The sequence below is a fragment of the Gavialis gangeticus genome, unplaced genomic scaffold (genome assembly GCF_001723915.1).
Source record: "Gavialis gangeticus isolate Ggan-Ray unplaced genomic scaffold, GavGan_comp1, whole genome shotgun sequence".
NCBI classification, from domain to species: Eukaryota; Metazoa; Chordata; order Crocodylia; family Gavialidae; genus Gavialis; species Gavialis gangeticus.
In genome coordinates, this window is record NW_017729032.1 from 136,921,952 (window position 1) to 136,946,499 (window position 24,548).

The 24,548-nt window shown below is 38.4% G+C and overlaps 1 protein-coding gene across 1 annotated transcript in view; it reads left to right on the plus strand.

The window, feature by feature from the left end:
- Positions 1–24,548, plus strand: part of MYO16 (myosin XVI) — a 581,111-nt gene that overhangs the window by 486,592 nt on the left and 69,971 nt on the right. Inside the window, exons 29-31 of the mRNA XM_019525343.1 lie at positions 9,565–9,811; positions 12,378–12,685; positions 14,282–15,481. Coding sequence (XP_019380888.1) covers positions 9,565–9,811; positions 12,378–12,685; positions 14,282–15,481 — 1,755 coding nt within the window. The remainder of the gene's footprint in view (positions 1–9,564; positions 9,812–12,377; positions 12,686–14,281; positions 15,482–24,548) is intronic.

The following is a 24,548-nucleotide window of genomic DNA, read 5'->3' on the forward strand; positions in this document are numbered from 1 at the left end:
CAGAGCCTGGAGTGCCCTCAGACTTCCTGTCTGTGTGCTGCAGGACTAAAATGTCTTCAGGTTTTTAAAGCCTGAGACAGGGGCTGCCCTAGAAGCAGCTCAGCCCTGGAGCAAGACAACCTCCCAGCGCAGAGCCCTGTGGCTAGCCTCAGGCTGGCCCTAGTGGTTGGGCTGACCCAATTTGCAAACTTGCTCCCAGATCATGTCTACACATTCGTAACTGTTCAGTAACTAAAATTTGCTACCTGCATTTGCAGGTACTAAATTTAAGCACGATTAAGAATTTTAACATGCAGTACGTGGGCACATGTGTAGACACACGTGCTTACTATACAGTAAACTAGGCTACCGTGCAGTAAATCATCTTGTATAGACATACCCAGTTAGTCTTTGTTTTGTTCCCACTTACTATGCCTTTCATATTTTGCAGGGACTTATTTTTATTTTTTTCCTTTGACTTTTTATTGGTTTCTTTACTTACATCATTCTGACATTATTTTGCGCACTTGCTAGAAGAGATACTATCCACTCTGTCTTGATTTCCTATAGTTAATGTTCTATTTCCCATCAAAATCTCAAATGACCACAAAGCAATACAAATATTGCTCTGTATGAAGAGCTTCTTTCACACCAGGCTTTATTTATTTATTTGTTTATTTGTGTGACTTATAGCAGCAACTCTTCTATTAGCACTTTAAAGTAAAACTGACATACAGAACTTTCCCTTGCTCTTTACAATTGTCACATATTCGGCTACAAAATATCCTAGATGTTCAAGAAATAAACTCTTTGTCATTTTAATGTTTTACTCTTTTGCTTAAGCAAGATTTTTGGGTTGAAAAGGGGAATGAAGAGAACAGTTGAAACAAAGGGAGGAGAAACATCTCTGTGGAAATCATAACAATTCAGGAATAAGTAGCTTTTAGAGGGTGGTACCTAATGCAGAACCCAATTCAGCAAGGTACTTGAGCAAGCAGCCCCACTGACTGCACATATTTATTTGCATTAGAGAAGCAATATTGATTCATCCTGCTTTCCCTCACATGCTGACTACCAGGAAAGTTTAAAACCTACACTTTACTGAACCTAATTTACGCACAATAAGCATTAATGTACCACTTCCCTGCAAAATAAAGTTTCCTCAGGTGGATAAGGAAAATGTGTGCAAAGCTGAGAGAACATACTTTGCAAAGCCCACTCTCAAGAAGGAGAACTTTTATCTCACCATTGAACTCAGCTTTTTGGCTTCTGCTTCCAGTTCCCAAGTTTGATGAACATTAAAAATGTGCTTTCCCAAGAACTGTATATAAAGCTCTCACCAATTATAGGGCAAATTTTGCATGTCTTTACACAAGTGTGCACTCTAGGAAAAACTGAGGGAGTAAGGATCCTTCCCAAGAGTCTATGGCCTGATTAAAAGCCAAACAGACTTAATCCCTGCTTCACTCTGCAGAACAAGCTGCATTTCACAAATATGTGTAGGAGTGACCATGCAGCATCTGCATGCCCAAAAGCTGTGAGAGACCTGGCCATGATTCACCATGAGGCATCTCCACGTCATTACTTTGTTCTGTGCCCGAAACACTGAGTCTACTGACATCAACACACACAAGAGCATATGCTGAGTCCTGTGTTCCCTCCATGCCAAAGATCCTTTGGTGCTGAATATATGTCTTTTTCTTGATTTGTTACAGACAAAATGCAATCTGTCAAATACTACATCATGACTACAAAGCAAGTTAGGTCCCTAAGGACAACTCACATCTGTAGAGCAGAACATTCTTGAATAGATAATCTAGTCTTGAAATGAATAAAAGTGTAATGTAATATTTTTGGTCAAATTAGTACAATGTGTATGTCTCAAGTTCCCCACTATATATTATATATAATACATATAAAATGAACATAATTAAAAAATATTAATACAGGACACGTACAAGTACTAACCTCAAACATCTATAAAACAAAAAAACAGACCTCATCCAAAATGATATCAACCCCAGACATTGTTGCATATCCAGATCTTTCCAGTTGTCCTTTCAGTGTTTTCTCCCTTCAAGTCTTTGCTCACATTTGAAAGGACAAGTCTAGGGTAGAGAAAGAAGGAAATTAAATTAAAGAAATCCCTAAAAATGGCCTACCAAACCTTTCCTATTTAAACAGGAGAGCTGTAATCTTGTGCATTTCAGATGATCAAAACTTCTAAAGTAGTCTATGCATACATGGGTACAAAAACTACCTCTAGACAATTTGATTGCCCTAAATCATCTAGAAAACTGTTAGTAACATTGGAACTATTCACTTTATTGAAGGTCTTCCATCATTGTTCCGCACAATCTGCCATAATTTCTTCAAGTCTGATCCCAAACAGATCACAGTCCAGTGCAAGCTGCAAGGGGTGCAAGGGCTCAGATATTTTAGGGAGCAATATAAGTGGGGAGATAGTGCAGCAAGGCATAGTATTATGAACAGGACAGTTGGCTACAGGTTGGTGATCATGTTGCACAGCAGGTCTTGAGGTTTAAAAAGTTGTTTTCCTTTTGCACTGGGTTGAAAAACTTTTCAAATACCATAAAAATTAAATCATATGAAAAGGGTCATTTTCTATGTAAAATCTGAGCTTTACACGTTAAGAAGTATGTGTGACAGGGTGAGAAAATTTCTCTCTCCAAATTTCTCTTTGGCAAAAAAATTGACAAAGACGTCTACAAAATATTTTAGCTTCAGAAACAGCCTATTTTCATGGCATTTCATTTTGTCAAAATGTTATGCCCAGATCTAACAAATAACATCTAAATTGATCATTCCAATACCTATTCTGGGCCTATTCTCTTAATGGTCTTTTTGGAGATATAGCCAGCACTAATCCTTTTCCTAACCCCCGCAATAGATCTATTGGTGTGGTTGTCACTTTTCCCTTTTTAACACAAACCCCCTCCAAAACACAGAATTTGAAGGGACTTTAAGGGTCATCTGGTGCATGAATGCAGAAATGCTACTCTGAAATTATTCCTGTCAAAATGTTTATCTAGCTTCGTCTTGCAAACTCCAATACAGAAAATTCCATATCTTCCCTGGGCAGCCTATCAAACTGCCTTACTCTTCTAACTGTAAGAGTGTTTCTTCTTAAGATCTAATCTAAAACAACTTTGCCTGTAATGTAAAACCATTCCTATGTGTCCTACTCACTGCAGAAAAGGAGACCAGTTGTTCTCTCTTTTCTTTGTGGCAGCCTTTCAACTGCTACTATGTATGCTACTATGTACCTTTGATCACCTTTTTCCAAGCTAAATATACATAACTCTCTTAACTCTTCCTTGTACAGCTTGCCTTCCAACCCCTTTATCATTTCTATTGTCCATCTCTGAACTGTCTCCAGCTTTTCCACCTCCTTCTTATGTGTTAAATCTAGATGAAGTTTAGCTAGTACAAAGTAAAGCAATACTGAGCGGATCTGCACATGAAATTAATGTGGCTGACTAAACTGTGGCACAATTTGCACCAACATTTATTGCTTCTTGATGTCACTTCTGTATGTGTGATCAGAACCACAGCACATTGAGCCAGGGTGGAATGCCCTGGCTGGCACAGGGCCCTGGTGATCAGCCTGCTAACCTGCGGCTGTTTCCTCAGGTCAGCGTGCTGCAGAAGGCCTGGCTTGGACGTGAGCGTGCTTCAGTGCAGGGCTAGCCAGCAGGTAGCCCCTTCACTGAGGCAACTTTGTGTTCCAGCCAGCTCTGTTAATGTCTATATAGGCATTGCAGAGGAGTACATAACTCTGTCTTAGTATGGTACTTTTGTCTGGCACTACTGTCCTACAGTGGAGTTAATTAGTTTACTCTGTCCTAACAGCACTGCATGTGTAGACGGTGAATCTTTACTGCAGAGCTCATTAGTCAACTGCACAGTAAACATCTCATGTAGATGCATACACTTACACCTAATATTCCTGTGGATGCAGCTCCAAATTATATTTGCTTTCTTTGAAACTGTGTCACATTCATGGATTCATAGATATTAGGATTGGAAGGGACCTCGATAGGTCATTGAGTCCGACCCCCTGCCCTGGGCAGGAAAGAGCGCTGGGGTCGGATGATCCCAGCCAGGTGCTTGTCCAGTCTCCTTTTGAAGACCCCCAAGGTGGGAGAGCACCACCTCCCTTGAAGCCCATTCCAGATTCTGGCAACCCTTACTGTGAACAAGTTCTTCCTAATGTCCAGCCTAAATATCTCCATCAATTTGTAGCCATTGTTTCTAGGAACATTGCTGACTTGTTGAGTCTATGAACCAACAAAACCTCCAGATCCTTCTCAGCAGTGCTACTACAAAGCCAGTTATCTCCCATTCAGTTTTTGTGCATTTGATATATAATAAATAAAAATATCTTAGTGTTTTCTAATTTACACTATTTCCTTCAAAGACTTGTTGCCTTATTATATCCTATTTAACTAAAAAAGGGTTATGGTTAAGCAAATATCTTAATTGAAATTATTTTAAATAAAACAGAACATGGGGAGAAACAATTGTATGTCATTAAACTCTTCCATTTTTTTATGAGCAGTGGATTCTGACAGAGTATGCTCTAAATATGTATTTATTACCTTCCCAAGAAAATGTTATGGGTTCAAACCCAGTAAAGTGTACATCAGTAAGAATTCTGTCATAAATAGGGAACCTGGTTTTCTTTGATTTAAAAAAATCCCCAATTTTTGGTATAAAAAAGTAACCAAAAATCCACAGTTTTCCATGATTAAACTTCTTTTTCTTTATATATTTTAAATTACATTTTCTAGGGGGTACCAGGGTTTGATTTTTTGAAACACAGGAAAGGATAGTATACCAATATTGTTCATGTCCAAAAAATGCTGGGTTTGGATTCACAAGGGTCATCTATTTTGAGCTTGTTTATAATGGCAGACTTTGACAGTTTACATTTCCATTATTATAGCCAATTGTGAGACATACAAGCTCTCCAGTTCCATTTTATTATACAGGTTGATCTCTTTAATATCAAAAAACATAAATGCACTAATCTAATTCCATTCAAAAGGGAAATAATAGTGCATATTTCTTTTGGCAGCTTTATGAGCAGGGAACCTGGTTTCTCTGATTTAAAAAAATCCTCATTTTTGGTTTTAAAAAAGTAACCAAACCCAGCACTTTTTGGACATGAACAATATTGGTATAATATAATATCCTTTCATGTGTTTCAAAAAACCAAACCTTATACCCCCTAGAAAATGTCATTTAAAATATATAAAGAAAAAGAAGGTAAAGAAAATATCTTACATTGCTCTTTGCTTCAATGTGCTTATTTTATTCAGGAACATTTAGTATTCATGGAAGGCTAATTCTGCCTTTGTTTACATTTTTCCTTTAGATTAGTTCAGCATGACAGTTTGTTTAATTTTACACTACTGCACTCATGAGAGCTAAACATTCAATTATGTTATTAAAAATATAGTCTTGTGCATTGTAGATTTTGCTTTATCCTCACTTCAAAGTATTTTGTCAACATTTTTGTTATTTTTTCCTTCACCCTAAAATGAAAACAACCCCAAATGTAGGCCAGCCTGCTTCCTTTACACATGAGATTATTTCCCATTAGTCAAGGGGCAGGGTTGCCGACTGTCCGTAAATTTATGTGCAGCCTATAAAAAATGCAAAAAAAAAAAAAAATCCTGTCCATAAAGTCTGTAAAAACCTGGAGCCATTCATATAGAACTCAGAAACAATAAGATTGATGGACAGACAGAGCACAGTAGAGCCACCTGGTGTCTAATAGGGAGTGCAGCACCCTGCAGGGAGCTCTGTCAGGCTCCTGGGAGCCTGTGTGGACCACTCCCCGTTGCCCAGCCATGTACTGCCACTCTGACCCTTTAACAGCCCCCTGGCTCCAGCAGCTGCCATCTCAAAATTACAGGGAGGGGGGACAGAGCTGCAAGACAGGAGGAGAAAAGGTGGGGAGTAGAGTTCCATGTTGGGATAGGAAAAATAGGGCCAACAAGGGTAAGACTAAGGGGTCAGGTGTGGTGCGGGCAGCATTGTGCAGGGTAGGTTAGGGATGTCAGCATGTGGGGCTGAGAAGGAGACTCCAGGGGGAGAGCAGCATGGTTCTAAACCATTGCTGCAATCAAACAGGGTTGCTAATCCAAGAAAATGTGTTTTACTTAGAAACTTTTTACTGACAGTAACTTTTTACCACGGTTTGTGTTAAACCTCTTCATTTGAATCCTGCCATATCACTGCCATCCAGGGCTGCCATATCACTGCCATCCAGGGACTGGCAGAAGGGTTGCATTTACATTATGTAAAATATATGTCAATAAAAACATGTGTCAGTAAAAAAGTGTGGTTATCTGTAAAAAGGTTGGCAACCTTGTCAATGGTTTTAACTGTTTGAAGCATAGGAATGAGATGAATCCTTTTTTATATTTGTTTTTACTAGATGGAAGTCAAAGTACTAAAATCACAGAAATATTTTTGGCACTTAAATAATCCTAAAAACCTGGATATCCAGTGGGAAGCACAATGGATGGCAATAATATGCATAATATTAAAATTGGGATTTTTTTATGCAAAGAAAATGACTTTTTTTAAAGTTTGGGGTACTTGACATTTACATGCATTAATTTTAGTTTCTCTCTGAGTTATGTACAGTTGTACAGCAACTGTTTTTGTAGATGGATGGAAGAAATGGTCTCAAGAATAATTTTCTGAAACATTTTAAAAATCATTTTGTATGGGGGTTTTTTGGAGCAGGATGAAAATGATAGTACATGTAGAAAATATACATGACAATGTTTTAACACTTTAACACTTGCTTATATGTGTGTGTGTGTGTATGTGTGTTTCATTTTAATCATGGAAAAATGTGGATTTGGGTTTACTTTTTTAATTGAAAATTGGGGATTTTTTAAAATCAGACAAAACCAGGATCCCTGCTTATAAGAAATGTGACCATTCCAGCCACATGCTGATAAAATCTTTATACCATACTAGACTATCTGTTGCCTGTACAGTGTGTTTGTTTGCATTAAAAGGTATGAACATACATACATTTGGAGCCAGAAAGGCAATATTTCAAAAACGGCACAGGCTATAACATTCTAATTACTACTTCAGACAAATTGGGAATGATACAAATGTAGCAAAATTGTTCCAATTTTAACACTGTATGAAGGAGTAGTTTTGCTACATACATATCATTTCTGACTTTTCCACATGCAACAATTAGGATGTTATAGCCTTTATCCTATTAGAAATATTCTCCTTTTGAAAGAGCTTCAAAGTTATGTGTATCCATACACTCTCCTCCCAAAAGGAAACCACACACACTTGCACATACTCGTGTTAAACATAAAACAAATCTGTGCAGGCTTAAATATATCAGAAATCAAAAAATTATATTATTGATATAATTGATACAGGAATTTTTTTGCCAGAGAAAACCAGGATCCCTGGTTCATCCATTGTTCATGACTACTCCTTAATCACTATGATCCAAACAGTTAGATATCCACCTTAAAGTACTTTCATCCTGTCTATATTTTCTTAGCTTGTTGATGAGAATGTTGTGAGAGAGAGTGTCAAAATGCTTGCTAAAGTTCAGGTATTTCACATCCACTGATCTCCCACTGTTTACAGAGCCAGTCTTTCTGTGATATTATAGAAAGAAATCAGTCTGGCCAGGCATGACTTAGTCTTGGTAAATCCATGCTGGCTGTTCCTCATCACCTTGTTCTCCTCTAGGTGCTTCACAGTAGATTCCTTGAGGACCTGATTCGTGATCTTGCCACATATTGAGCTCAGGCTGACTGATCTGTAATTTCCTAGATCCTTCTTCTTCCCTTTCACAAAGACGCACACTACATTTGCCCTTTTCCAATCAGCTGGGGCCAACTTGACCTCTGGGAGTTCTCAGACAGGACTCAAATTACTGAAATTACCTCAGCCAATTCCTTTAGTACTCTAGGGTGCATGCTATCTAACTTGCTGAGTTGAAAGCATCTAGCTTCAGTAACCTGTTCTTCCACTACTCAATGCTGTTTGTCTCTTTCCCTGTCTTTGCTGCCAACTGTATTCCTCATCTGGTAGTTGCCACTGTTTCTAAAGACTGAAGTAAAAAAATGCATTAAATACTTCATCCTTCTCTACATTGTCCTTAACTAGACTGCTGTCCACAGATAGACAAATAATATATTTTTATTATAACAAGAAGAGATGCATAGGCAAAATATAAACACCGGCTATCACCATGGTTACAGTGGAAAATATACCATAATTCTTTCTCAGTATAGAAAGTGGAAAATATACTATAATTCTTTCTTTGACAGAGAGTAGACCTGAAAGAATATTTTGGTCAATTTTTTTTCTAAAAAATGAAGTGTGAAGTTGTCAGAAACGTTTTACAAGTTTGTGTCAAATTTCATAGTTTCATAGTTTCATAGATTAAGGGCCGGAAGGGACCTAGTAGATCTTCTAGCCCGATCCCCCGCCAGGGTGGGAGAACAACAAAACTCCAAAACAAGAAACGGGACTCAAATGAGTCCAGCCAGGTAGGCATCCAGCCTCTTCTTAAAGACCCCCAGGGTAGGGGCCAGCACCACTTCCCTTGGAAGTTGGTTCCAGCTCCTAGCCGCCCTAACTGTGAAGTAGTTTTTGCGGATGTCCAATCTATACCTCCTCTCCATCAACTTGTGCCCATTACTCCTTGTTATGCCAGCGGGCGCTAGGGGAAACAGCGTCTCCCCCAAACCCTTCTGGTCCCCCCTAGTGAGTTTATAGACGGTCACCAGGTCCCCCCTCAGCCTTCTCTTGTGGAGGCTGAATAGGTTCAGGTCCCGCAGTCTCTCACTGTAGGGTCTGCCCTATTGTCCCCGGATCATGCGGGTGGCCCTCCTCTGGACCCTCTCCATGTTGTCCACATCCCTCTTGAAATGGGGCGCACAGAACTGGACACAATACTCCAGCTGTGGAGTTATGCAGCTGTTTTACCTGAAAAGAAACAAAAAACCTGAAAAATTTTAAATGTTATATCCTTACATTTCTTAAATGAAACATTTACATTTTTCATATTATATTGTAGTTCATTTTCATTCAAAAGTGTTTTAAAAATGTTTAAAATGGTGTAAAATCTTTTTTCATTAAGAAATGTTTCATCTTACCTGAAATTTTTTCTTTTATTTTTTTCTCACTGAACAAAAAAAATTGTTTCAAGTTGACATTCTTTAGTTTTTATATTTACAATCAATCCAAAAAATGAGTTATGTACATAGATTTACTCATGAGACAAATGATCTTTTAAATCCTCGTAATAATCTTAACCTTTACACTTCCTAGGATATGCCAAAGTAGTAACATATGTAGGGGGAGAACTGTGAAACAGGGAGCAAAAAAATGTTTATCATCTATTTTAGTAGAGAGGGAATAGTGTTTCTTTTCCTTTTTGTAGAGGGTATTGATTGAACTATGCAATTTACGGCTGAATGCACAATAATGTTACATTATTTACTGTTAAATTATATGTCTCATTGGTCCATATTTTTTGTTCCATTATGGCAGTTGTAAGAGGATTTCTAGCCCGCCAGCGCTTGCTGAAGAAGATGAGCGTCAAACAGCAAGAGGTCACCTCAATCAAAAGCTTCCTGCAAAATGCAGAGGATATGGGACTGAAAGCGTACGATGCTTTGGTCATTCAGAATGCTTCTGACATTGCTCGGGAAAATGACCGGCTTCGTAATGAAATGAATTCTGCTTACAATAGGGAAAAGTTAGAGACTAGTAAAAGGCAGGAGGAAGCCCCCAAAAGGTAAGGGGAGAAAGTAGTTTCTCTAACTTCAAGAATCCAAGTGCTCCTATAGTTCTTGGTGCAGTCCATTCTACGCTGAGGTAGTCATGGCAATAATGATAATTCTCAGTAAACTTAAGCAGGGAGAGGTAATTAGTCATGTAAGTCTAAAGCAATGAAGAAGGCAGGGTCAGTTTGCACTTATAGACTAACTAAATCAGAGATGCAGCTTATAGCATCTGATGAAGTAAGCTGCTTTTTATAAAAGCATCTCTGGTTTAGTCAGTCTATAAGGCGCAAATCGACCCTGCATTCTGCCTATGTAAATTTGACTGTATCTTCTTTAAATGTCTGTTTTACTGACTTGCCAATTTGCATTAGGCACTCTTCCTAATTTGTGAAGCCATATCAGGTAATTCATTTTAGGTATGTAAAACAACAACATTCATGATATATCTGATTCAATCAGTACTCTCATATGTAGTTGCTTGCACAATTAAGTCTCTAAAGCATTTATTATCTATGAATGAATAGTTTTTAATCTTAAAAGAAATAGATCTTATGTAGAGCTTTAATCTAAAAGAAACTTCTAACTTAAATTTCTAGATACATATGCCAAGCTAATAGAGACAAGCTAGAAATGAATAAAAAGTCCTGTCTCATAAAAGCACATTATATTGGAAAAGGCAGATTACAAAGATGATCCTTTCTTCTTACTTTAAAATGGATGAAAATTTAGCCTTGCTTGGCATTTTCAGAGCTAGTTGCTGCAACATGTGTCAGGGGGGTCTTTTTAAGCTTTCCACAGACGCATTGGATGCTGGCTGCAGCCAAGGTTGGGTGGGGATTTTGACTGGGTGTGCCAGTGCTTCTGTTGAGATTTAAAGCTGGATATTCCTGACTAGAGGGTCTTGCCCCTCCATGCAGGGTCAGACTGGTTGCCATATTTTGGGTCAGGAAGGAATTTTATGCCTTTATCAGACTGATATAGATTGTGTATGTGTGCAAGGCGGCGGGAGGGGAGTAGGGGGAGGGCAGTAGCTTGCCATCCTGTATGGCAAGGGTTGTGGCCCTCTACCTGGGATCTCGTGAGTGTATATTAACAACCTTTTACAGAAGCAGGACATTGGCTGCCATGGTTTCCCTGCTTTACCTGTGGCAGGTTAGTTACTGTGTTATGTCTTGTGCTGCATCGGGGTTGACTGTAGGGTCACAAAAGAGTTTAGATTATGGATTTGTATAGGATGGTTTGGAAAGGGATGATCCTGCCTCAGGCAGGGGGTTGAACTAGATGACCTATGGAGGTCCCTTCCAGCCCTACTTCTCTATGATTTCTATGAGATCTAGTAAATATTATAGCCACTTTCTCTATAGGTTCAATACAGACACCAGTATGCAGTGATAACAAAAACTTTATTATCTGTGCCTGTAAGTCACTGGTCCTAGGGATGTTTATTCTTCCATAGGAATGTAATTGCAGCTCATAGCATCTTCTCAAAAACAGCTCCCCTATGCCTTCGTTGCCAGTTTCAGTGATTTTTATTAAAGTAAAAATGACAATGTGTCTGTTTAATTAGCTTCAAATATCCCCATGATTACATATTGAAGGAAATGCCTTTGTAGGAAAGACTGTAATTAAACATTACAGTGAAAACAAATTATCCACTGAACACCAAGCTTTCATCTTTAGCTTCTTTCATTTACTACTTGGGCAGCTGGCTAGATCCTGTATTTGAATTCCAGCTCTGCTGGTGATCTGCCATGCAGAAATACAATTAAAAAAACAAAACAAATTCTGAGGTATTTTTTGGAAATGATAATTCTGACATCTCCTAGACAGTGCATTGCTACTCTAAATTATAAGACTGTTCTTAAATGTCTAGAAGGTGTTGTGATTTTCTTTTAAGGAATTCTTGATTTTTAAGTTTTCACTACTTTAATAAGATGGAATTAGCAACGTTATTTTCTAGTGTGCATTGGAAACACCAAAAATATTAAGTGCAATCACTGCAATAAGCACACAATCATAAATTTGCCACTGTGACTGAAATGACAAATAGGAGTTGAACAGGAACACATTCGTAAGTATATTGGTATAATAGAATAGGAAGCCAAATTCATCAGTTGAAAGGTAACCTAATATTTTAGAGATTTGGATTTCATAAGTAGAATTTATAGTTGTCTTTTTAGAAAAGGGTGATAAAGGCTCAGTATTTGCTGCCTCAGTAACTTTCTATTAAAATGGATTTCCCAGAAATTATCATTCAGATTGAAAACCTAGCTTGTGATTGTGCCTAACAATCAAAGTGTGAACAGTTCATTCAGTGAATGCCTGATCAATAATATGAAACTGCTTAAGGAAAAGCTACATTTGTGTAAAGTAAGTTCAGTGTCCTGATTTATCATGAAACAGGAAATGCTAGCAGCTTGATCTGGATTTGTTTGTCAGAAGATTACTACACACATCCCCTAGGCACAGCAGGGATGTTGGGAGATTGTTTACCGAAAAGCTGTTGTTATGTTTGCATGAACAGGTTCCTTGTTGTCATTTGAATAATGCATCTGGGCATCTTTTCTATGTTTTCAGAGTTGAAGACAGGGGTGGGAAGGTCTCTGAGGACAAATTTGTTGGCTGTCGAACGCCTAAGCATTTTCATTCCAGCTCCGTGCCGATCCCCATGGCAGTGGATGGCTTGGTACACTCTGTGGCTGGATCATCCATCAGATCCCCCTCCCTGCACTCTGTGTTCAGCATGGATGATAGTAATAGCCTGCCATCACCAAGGAAACAGCCTCCTCCCAAACCAAAGAGGGACCCCAACACACGACTGAGTGCTTCATATGAGGCTGTTAGCGCTTGCTTGTCGGCAGCTTCTAAGGAAACTGCTAATGAAGGTTAGGCATAATGGGAGAAACCCACACGTATATTGCCTTAGGATATTGATTTCTTTACTTTGATCCTTTAAAACATTTTCAGGTGCCTTGAAAAAGTCTTGTTTCCTTAGAATACTTTCAGTAGTAGTAAAGAAAATTGGTTGATTTATCCCTACATCCTAAATCAGTAAATAACTACTCATTTGTTCTAATTTCCTAGTTTGTCAACAACAAAAACCTATTTACAGAATTCCCCCTGGAGATAAATAAGCTCCATCAGCTTTACCAATCTGCCTTACTAACTGTTTTATTTCACCTTTTAAACAGTGTAGTATAATTCCCTTGGCATCTCAAGTAGAAAATTTTGAATGTTGAATTTTACCAGGCTAGCTTTAAATTACCCACTATTTCTCTCCACATAAATATGAATATGCAAAAATGAATATTCTGAACATTAGAGCTGGGATTTATATATAACGTTAGAATTCACTTATAGTGAGTTCTCCTCCACTCAGACTGAAGTAGAATGAAAGTCTCAAATATGTTTCAATGCACTGCAATTTTGATTTAAAAAAAAAATCCTACGTCCTTTCCACCCTTCATATTACAAGGGACAGTGGTGGAAAGCTTTTCATATTTTCTGCTAACCCTGAATAATCAGGTTTTGCACAAAATATCCACTAAAGTTATTGGGAATTATCATCCCTTTGCTGCAGGCAGGATGTAAAATCATGTACAATGATTCTGCAGCCGCTCAGACAGTGGCTGGAGGCTTCAGAAGATCACCTTTGTATGATGACTGATATTGTCACATCTTCAGAGAGAACTCCATCTTTCCTATCCCGCTTCTCTTCCCCCAGCCCCCCCTCCCAAGGCCACCTTTTGCACTCCCCTGAAGAAAGAAAAGTGTATATGAGATGAAGAGATATGGGAGTCTTGAGTTCAATATGGCTCTTTTGAAGCCATCATCCCCACCCAGTGAAATTGTAGCAGGTTCCACTGAATCTGCCCAGCATAGAGGGAGGGTAGATATTTGAAATATTGACAATTTTTACATATACCATATATGCATAATGTTTATAGATATAGCTATAGATATAGTTATAGATATACATGTCTTTATATATAAATGCTAATACATATTATACTAATATACACACAGTCATTTCTAAAGCACTTTGGGTCCTTCCAGGTGCTCAGTGCTGAATAAATGTGAAGTTACTCGATCAGATTCTCTGCACTCGTTTGTGTCCGATGTGCATGACAGATTAGGGGACTGTCAGAAACAACATATAGCTCTCTGATAGCATGTTCCAACCTTGAGCTTTGAGACTGCCATAATATTTACCAGATAACCATGGCCCAAAGTGACCAGTCACCAAGCAGGGTGAGTTATCTGCTCCCTTCTCCAATGCCTACACCTGTATTCAGGCAAGTAGCTGAAACCTACTTAAGCCAATTCAGTATTCGTCTGGTGAATACTCCCCCCATCCCTGCTGAGAATTCCCTAGATGTGGCCTTGTAAGGTTTAAGTACAAGCATGTGTAAGACCTCATTTTGCAGAAGTAATGGACCTTGCCTTGTTACTAATGCATGCTTTTTTCCCCCCTCTCCTAGTATTGATGAGACCAAGACCACACAGTGATGACTATAGCACTATGAAAAAGATTCCTCCCAGGAAACCAAAAAGAAGTCCCAATACAAAACTGAGTGGCTCTTATGAAGAGATATCTGGCCAGAAGCCTGGGGATATGAAACAATCCAGCCCAGTAACTAAAACAGGTGGTCATGACATTGTGACAATACAAAGAGCAGCCTCTGCTGATGGGCCCCATCACAGCATGTTGAGCTTATATATGTCACAGGAAGAGGAGGAAAATGAGCCAGTGTATATTGAAATGGTAGGAAATGCTATGAAAAATAATTCCACTGAAGCAGAAAGCCCAGACCAAGGTGAATCTGTTTATGAAGAAATGAAATATTTTTTACCAGAAGAAAGTAGCAATGGTAACGGAAACATTCCTATAGTAACTGGATCTCCTCCACTGTTGTTTGAGAGCAAAAAACCTGGAACAACTGAAGAACTTGATGCAAACAGCCAAGCCGCCTCAAGCTATAAAGACCCTTGCGACATTCCAGCCCCCTTCCCAAATTTGCTTCCACATAGGCCACCGCTACTTGTTTTCCCTCCAACCCCTGTAACATGTTCTCCTGCTTCTGATGAATCACCTCTAACTCCTCTAGAAGTGAAAAAGCTTCCCGTCCTGGAAACTAATCTAAAATATCCTGTACAATCAGAGGGCTCAAGTCCGCTATCCCCACAATATTCCAAAAACCAGAAAGGGGAGAATGAAAGGCCAGCATCCCCTGGTTTGGCTGTATTTAATGTTTCCAGCAAGGTGTCTCCTCCTTCAACTCCTCCTCCTCCTCTCCCTCCACCACCCCCTCCTATGCCTCCATCTGTTTCTTATCGGGCTTCCACACATTTTGCTTTCCCCCCAGAGACTTGTGCTACATTTCTGGTTAATACAGGGAAGACAGGAACAAACTCAGATCTGTCAAAAGTACCTCAGAGACCAAATCCTGTTCAAGCTGGAGGTTCAACTTCCCCATTCTCTAAGCTGTCGTACTCCCCAGTGAAGGTAGCAAGAGCTGACCACAGGAAATCAAACTCCAGTTCATCATCTCCACTTCCATACAGTCCTACAAGCTCAAGACCTTTGACCAGTCCTCTTGATGAGTTAACTAGCTTGTTCAGCTCAGGACGGAGCGTGCTTCGAAAGTCTGCAGTGGGAAGAAAGATTAGAGAGCCTGAAGGTAAGCTTACTGGAATGCTTGATCTTTTTGTCTGGTCTTCAGTGGTCATTTATTTTGGTTGTGGTGTTAAATTGGGTCCGATCTGAAAAACTTCTATAAATACATGTCTTTTATCACATTATCCTTCACCCTAGTTTTACGTGTAATGCCAGCCTCCAGTGTCCACTTGCAATACATACCTCTCAAACTGTCACAATAAACTGTACAAAGAGCACATTCTTTCTTCTGTCAGATCCCTGTGCAGGAACCTCTGTTGCCACTTATATGACGTCAGGCATCCAGTGGTGGCTAAGCTCAGCGACACAGGCAATTAATTCTGGCTTTGGGACAGTCTGGGATGTCTGATCCTTTTTCAATCATTCACAGAGCCATTGACATTGTGTTTCATTTTGTGTTTCTCTCTCCCCCACCATTAATATGCCTTTTCCTTCTTAACTGCAAACTCTTTCAGGTACAGTTTTTGTAGCTCTTTATATAATAGGGTCCCCCGTTTATAATGGCTATAGACACCGTGGTAATATAGGATTTTAATAATACTAAATTTAAAAGAACGCTTTATGTTCAGTAGTGGAATACACACACACACACACACACACACACACACACACATAAATATATATATATACACATACACGCACACACACGCGCGCGCGCACACACACACACGTATATATATTCCACTACTGAACATAAAGGGTTCTTTTAAATTACATATTATTAAAAGCCTATATTACCATGGTGTCTATAGCCATTATAAACGGGGGACCCTATTATATAATGTTATATATATGTATATTATATACACATATATATAAATTTAAATTATGATTGCATTTAAAGCAAAAATCATAGAACAATCAATTACTTATGTAGTGGTGCTGCCTGTACATCAGTATGTTTTTGGAATTCTAGCATGTACTTGTCAGATGTTTAGCTAACAGCCAGACTAACATGCACGTACAGAATGGAAACTTCTACAGTTGTGTAGGTGTGGCAGTGTGGATATGTGTTCCCTGTTATTCAGCAACATACTCTAGAGTTGACGCTTCTTAGTACTGAATCTTAACTTGAGATGACAAAAAGTTTTATTTTTATGTGCATTGACTTACCACACTAATGTCACAGAATATCTGGCCTATAAAAGATATTCCCTGTCAGAAGCTGATACATTAGAAACAGATGCCCTGCTCTTACTAAAAATACTCATGTAGTTGTAAGGAATGAGGGAATAAAAATATGTAAAATAAATAGAAATAGATTATACAAGCCCTCAAGTTTTCACTGACATGTCAGCTTCTCTATCAGCAAATCTGCACAATAGAAATTTATTTTTTGTTTGTTCATATCCCAATAATCTTCCTAAAATTAGCATAGCTGTTATGTAATGGAAAATGAATTACAGTATTACCAGAATGGCATATCTTCACTTAAAAGCTGTCAGTTGGTTAGCTCTGTGGTACATAGCATGTACTTTAATCTGAGGATTTTACTTCAGTGTTTCATTATTGTATTTTCATGCAGTCATGATAGTGAAAACACATTTCTTATTTTGGATGTACTTGATACAGGAGGCATTGCAACAATTTTCCCAGCCCCTCTTCTTGAGTCTTTTATTTCACAATATAAAATGGTTACTTGACATCCAAACTTTCTGATTTCAGAATAAAGTCTTATTCATCTTGTTCAGCTGCATCTGAAACTTGCCACTTTGCATACAGATTTTTGAGACTTGAAACTTATTCAGGTTGTTAATCGTTTACCTTGTGCAAGGAACAAAAAAATGTCTTGTTTGTTCTTCAGTTTCTTATAATCGTACAAAATGGTGCATCCCTATATTGGCATATGTGGACAATATGAATTCTTAAGATTCCTTAGATCTCTTAAGTATATATTAATGAACTTTGTAGCAGGAGGACAGTCTTTTACCTGTGGCAAGTCAAGATAGTTTTTGTGTTTTCAGGTAATATGTCTTGTGGTTGAACAATAGGGTTGTTTGTGTAGCTTGAGGAATATTTTAGACAAATATTGTAAGTGATGGTTTGGATAGAGATGATCCTGCCTTGAGTAGAACTTTGGACTAGATGATCTTCTATCCCTTCCAGCTCTACATTTCTATGATTCTATGATCCTAATGTCAGCAGATCACTTAAGTTATAATTAATAATGTCATTGCTAGTCTGCTTGGCTAAGTATAGTCACTCAAATGTAGCTGAAGCTGAATCAATTCAATCTTTGCAGGTTAGTTTAAACTGTGTAGATTGAATCATTAAGCAAGTGAACAGACATTCTCTTCTGATTCTGGAAATGCAGCCACATGCCTGCAGTAGGTTAAGCACACCTCCCTGCTTGACCCGAGCAGATAGCTTGAGCTAAGGTTAGCTTGTCCATCCTTCAAGGGGGAGTTTGCAGTGCAAAGCATCCTGGGATGCTGGAGGCCTGTGAGTTAACTTGAATTTGAAGAGGATCTAGGACAAATGTTTAAACTGATTTAAACTAAATCAGTTCAGTCTAATACTACATCCATCCAGGTTCATCTCAAACTGGTTTTAGTCATTCTGAAAGCAGTTTATGTGCACCAAACTTCTGTTGTGTTACAGATTTGAACTGGTTTCTGATCACTTATAGTGGTTTATATATAACTTCTGTCTGTACGTATCTCATGCTTCAAAATGGCAGTGGGGGTGTTTTAACTGAAGCTTGTTCCACAAGCTTTAGTTAAAGCACCCTGGCCACCACTTTGAAGTGTAGGGACACTGAATGACATGGAGGCTGCTGGAGTGCACTAATTAGCACCCTCCAGCAGACTCGCAGCCAACTTGATTAATGGAGTCTGATCCAGCATGTGCTACTTAGCAGAGATTCATCACATGTATAGGTGTCCAAAATGACTAATTCAACAGTAATTTGAATCTGAGTTACATTTTTAATACAGGGAAAAAAACCACAGAAAAAACCAAACTAGACAGTGTATATAGCAGCCTCTCCCTATGAAAAGCTAGCATGGTTAAGTTAACGTCCAGGTCAATAGTAGTGAGTAGATTATTTGTGCTATGAAGTGTAAATTAAATTCTGCTGGATGATTAACTATATCAGCTGCTTTCTTCACCTCTGGATGTGTATCTGCTCCAACAATTAGCTTCATATGTACAATATTTGAAACATATTCCAATTGGAGTGGATTTCCTATTTTAAAACCTAATGAATGAAAAGCAGCATACCACAATTTCATGATTCTTCCATTTAAAATATATTTTCTAATAGGCACAACTCCATTGACCCCACTGAGATTAATCCCAATTTGTGCAAATATAATAGGACAGACTTAAGCATGTATATTTAATTAATATTAATATTTACTTAATATTTACATGATTTGTCATTATTTGTCTATATTTACTTAATATTTTACATTATTTGTCATTTTTTTAAATTTTGTACATTCATATTAATGTTGACAGGTCAGTTCTATATTAATAATGTGAATAGGCATTCTATAAGTTTGGCAAAGTAAATAGAAAATATTTTCTGTCCCTACATGGACAACAAATTGAATTGATTAATCACTCCTTTAATTACACTGCTCAGAAGAAGATGCCATATTTTAAAGCACTTCCAGTCTTTAGAGGTCTCTTTTGAGGCTTTTGTTAGTTCACCTAAGCACATGTAAGGATGGTAGAGGCAGCAGAGACAGCAAAGTGGTTTTTACTGTATACACAAAATGTTGCCTAGAGTTTGGGAATTGCTACAAATTCATTTTTCACTAGAAAGATGAAGTTCAATCTATGTCTCCTGTGATCTGAGGATAGTGCATTAACCAAGCTTACCATAGGGCAGTTCTAAATTTACTGTTCACATGGAAAATATTGTACTTCTAAATATTTTAACAAGGCAGCACTACGTATGAAAGATCAAAGTTCAAGAAAGATACGTGATAACATTTTAAATCAATATTTTATAAGAGAAAAAGCTACTGTTTGAAATGAAATGCAGTTACATATAAATCGTTCAAGTAGGAGAAGAGCCATCTGTAGAGTCAAGGAAATACAGACAAATATACAGGATGTGTTTGTACTTCTCATCTTTGTTTACTGCATATCTTCAATTCATTTCTCTTGTAACAGTTGGTATAAACATTCAATTTCATTTAACCTCTGGTACATTTTAATAAGATAGCAACATATTGAAGTAGACTGCTTTTGCAAAACTTGAAGCATCATATTGAAGAATGCCTAAATTATAGCTTCTCTATTATTTTTTTCTCATTCTGCATATTTTACATTAAGATTTTGGAGGGTTCCTGCCTTTCCTCTCTTTCCCCAAATAATTTGTAGCAATTTATCTATCTGATTTCCTAGATTAAAAAAAAGACTTAGACATATGCTTGCTTATCTTTTGATTTATTGCCTATTTTCTGCATGGGCACAGCTTTGAAAATCAAAAGGTTCTGCTCAAAACAATGCTCTTTAATTGACTACTGTGAAATTCTGTGTACTTCCAGAATTATGCAATGCCCTTACTTCAAAATAGGTGAAAATGTAAGTCCTCCTGAAGTCAAAGGCAAATTTTGCTATTGACTTCAATCAGGTTCTTTTTAGCAGTAATTTTGTAAAAAAAACAAAAAATTTACAAAAATAACTGAATGCTTGTGAGGGAAACCAGATTAGCAGCCTGAGAGACCAAAGTCATCTGCTTATCATAAAAATGCAAATATAGATGGTGTAAGCAGATCTGACGGGCAGGTTAGGGCCAAGTTAGTATTAACCTGGAAGAACAATTACAAGGAGACAGAACGTTTCTCATGCTCATTTACTTCTTGACCTCTTGGATTAAACTAGAATGCAAATTAATCATTCTGGGCATGTCTACACTTTCACTTTACTGTGCAGTAGACTAATTTACTGCACAGTAAAGTGTCACTGTCTACACATGCATGAAAATTAGGTCAGCGTACACTAATTTACTATATTGTCAGATAGTGCCATCAGACAGAAGTACTATCCAATGGCAGAGTAATTTACTGTGCTTAAATAAATGCACATGTAGATGGTGACGTCCAGATTAGTTTACTCTGGCTCAAATTACATCAGAGTGTATTCAGTCACATTAACTGCACATGCAGACAAGTCCTCTATGATCTGAACACTTGTCTAGAATTAACCAAATTGAAATCACTATGGTTCCTTTCAGACAGACCACTAAACCCCAATCTAATAATAACATTTTTCAGTACCTATTGGCCTAGTATGGACTTGTGTTAATATTTTATTTATTTCTTTAATGGTAATATGCAGAACTCGTAACTATGATCAGGTTCCTATTGCAGTAATTATTTCCTTAAATGCTATACATAAAAAAGCTCCTCACCTAAATAATTTCAGAGACAAAACAAACGGTGGGAAGCTGGAGCATAGAGAGATTAAGAGGGAGTAAAAGGTTAACTGTTTAATACAGTTCCTAATTAGATTCTAGATCTCTGGGGAAAAAAAATCCAAAGCACCATGATAATTTTTTTTGTTTGTTTTTTGGCATCTTCATTTTGGACTGTAGGGCTAGGGACAGACATTACACATAAACCAGTTTTTGATCAGAAACTGGCTTAAACCTATAATAGAACAGATTTTCAGTGTAGATAAACCAGTTTGAAAATGGCTAAAGCCAGTTTGAGATAAATGTGGTTAAATGTAGTATCAGACTGAACTGATTTGAGTCAAACCAGTTTATGCAATGTCTGTCCCAGACCCCTTGCTGATTTAAGATAAACTAGACTCCCCCAGCATCCCAGCATGTGCTCTGGGCTGGGAGCGGCTCTCTGTTCCACAGCAGGGCTGGCCCCTCCCCTCTGCTCCTTGGCTGCAGCTCTAGCAGAGACTTGCAGATACAAAGAGTCTGCCTGGCTTCTCTCTGCTAAACAGGCATTGTTCTCCACATCCCTCTGCCTTACACAGACACACAGTATTAGCTAGCAGACCACATGCTGGCTACAGCCCATGCTGTGGGAGACTACAGAGGCAGACAGGCTTTTTTGGAGCTAATCAACAGGTAGCTGGTAATGTCCTTCGGAAAAGCTGTTTAAGAAGAGCTTGGAGAGGGACTTTGTTTTCTTAATGGGTTGATAAACACTGAGTTAGGGTTGATAAACATTCCCTGCTGGGCAGCTTGGAGGGAGGGGGAATAATCAAAGCATTCTGCAGGGGGCTGGCCATGCCCCCCTCAGATCAGCACTGTGAAGCAAGCTCTAGCGCCCCCTTGGCTTCTAGCCAAAACCACTGCAGGCATGTGCCTGTATTTCTGGAATGAAAAGGGAATGTCTATCCACATCCAAATCAGTTCAAGCTTTGCAGGTTAGACTAACCTGCAAAGATTGAATTAATTCAGGCTCAGGCTTTTTGAATGTCTATCCCTAGCCTAAAGGTTCATACAGAGCTAAACACAGGTCTTTACATGTTCAGAAGCATCCCAGACTGAAACACCATTAATATATAGAGATGTATATATAGTGGTGTTTCATTTTAATCATGGAAGAATGGTGGATTTAATGGCGGAAAAATTGGTGGTTACTTTTTTTAATCTGACACCTAACTCCTACCTAAATTCCACTGCAATCCAGATACAAGGCAGGGAATTTCCTAAACTCTGCCAACCTCATTAGAGGGGACTAATCTTTTCGTAATGAGCACAGTGTTGGTAGTGGATATCTTTTGCACAGTGGGCAAGTGGTATGAGTCCTAGCTCAGGAATTAGGGTACTTGGTTCCTAGGTCCTGCTCAGCCTGAGAAGAAACTAATCTATGTCTCCTGTTTCCCAAGAGTGGCCTTCAGGGACCAATCTGAATATTGCCCTTTGTCTCCCCCTGCCTCTCAAACCTGATTAAACTAATTTATACAGCCCATCAGGAAGGGATAGAGGATGCATTTCCAAGTAATTGGCTCTTCTCACTGTCCTTTAATTATCAATAAATGAGGTCAGTAGGGGCTATCAGAAGTGTGTGTGTGATTTCCTCGGTGTGTGTAGATCAGCACATGCCTGAAATAATCCTTTATACCAATTAACACAATGACAATCTAACAAACATGCAAATATGCAAAATTCATAAGATGTCACAGGCATTGCCTTATCCTTGACATCCATTAACTATTCTGGATATAGGCATCACCCACTCCGTGAGACAGATGTTTCCCAATTAAGTAATTTCTTAAGTGAGTGAGCTGTTCCCAACTATTCAATTTAAGTAGTGGCAGTCAAAAAGCCACTAATACCACACAGGTAGTAGAGGTATTATGGCATCCTTAGTTTCAACCAAAGCTTGGCAAACAAATGGTATTTATATTTATGATGTTAGAAAACCTTTGAAGAATAGCAGGTTTAAACTTGTCTCTGAAAAGGAACTCTGTCCTGTAAGAGGAGGGCATTTCTTTGATAGCTAGTAAATAATTCCCTTCTACCAGCAGATTAATGTAAGCTACTATTGTGTAGCTAACATATCTTGCTATTGAACTGCAAATTAAATTCCCACCAGAGTTTCCAAGATGAAATCCCAGTCCTTTATCCTCTAAGCCTTTCCTCTTAAGCAACTTAATAAAGATAATATTCGTATCTGCATCTCATTATTCTTACATTATAATAATATAATATAATGTAATATGATAGCTTTAATTCCGCTGTGGCAAAAGGCAAGAACTTAAAAAATGTGAGTAATATAGAAAGCTATACTGAATCTCTTTTACCAGGGCATGCTGAAAGAATGATAATATGTGTTGCACTTTTGCAGTACCTTTCATTTGCAGATCTCAAAGCACTCGAAACATTACAGCCTGCTTAATTACCTGGGAACATTTCAGTTGCCTCAAACATTTTCTATGACTATTTTTCAGATTAGGTGTGTAAATAGAAAAAAGGTAACTTAGTCATACTGGATAATTTATAAATTTAGTATGGTGTCTGATTTGCTGTGTTTCCTCTAGGCATAGCAGAATGGGGAAAACCCAGAGGACTGCCAGTAATTCTGTGATGCTAGAACAACACAGGCCAGCTATGGAAACCCTATGCAAAGGAAAATAGAGAAACAGCATGTTCTAGCATCAGAGGGCCTTTGCTGGAGATCTCCACCTGCAAGGGGACTTCCTTTGCTAGGAAGCAGTCATGCCTTTATGTTACCATAGCAGCACAGAGGGAACAAAGAGGAGTGAGCAGTGAGGTGCCAGGTTTTCTGCTCACTGAATATCTATGAACATTTTTATCATTTCAGAAATGTTGTTTAATTTAATTTTTATTAGTGACAGTAATCAATTATATTGTCCTAGGCTAAAGGCTGCCTATGGCAGTGACACTGCATTGTACTATGTACTAAACAAACAAGTCTGAAAAAAACACATACAAGACAGTCTTGCATTCAAAGGTTACAGACCATAGATCTGTGGGACAGGAATACAACATACAAACCTAAGACTATAGTGAAGAATAGGCATCATGATTTTTTTTTTGATTGGGCCTGAGATAGACTGAGGAATAGCCCAAACACTTGCCCAATTTGCTCCTTTAATTTTCAGGCATTTATTTTCCATAGCTTTATCATGAGTAGCTTGCTCTGAGTATTTTACACTCACTTAAAATAGGAGCTGTGGATGGTTGTAACAATCAGATAGGCTAGGGGCAGGTATTCAGAAAGCCTGAGCCTAAATTGATTCAATTTTTACAGGTTAGTCTAACCTGCAAAGCTTGAACTGACTTGGAGATAGATAGACATTCCCTTTTCATTCCAGAAATGCAGGCACATGCCTGCAGTGGCTCAGGCTAGAAGATGGGGGTGCTAGAGCAGCCCTCCTGTCTCTTTCACAGAGCTGAGCTGGCCCAGCAGGGCACTATGATTAATGAGGTGTCCCCTCCCCTCCTGAGCAGCCCAGCAGGGAAAGTTTATCACCCCTAAACTCAGTGTTTATCAACCCATTAAGAAAACAAAGCCTCTCTCCACTAGTTCAAATTGTTCGTAAACAGATTTTCCATGGAAGGACATTACCAGCTGCCTGTTGATTAGCTCCAAAAAGCCTGTCTGCCTTTGTTGTCTCCCACA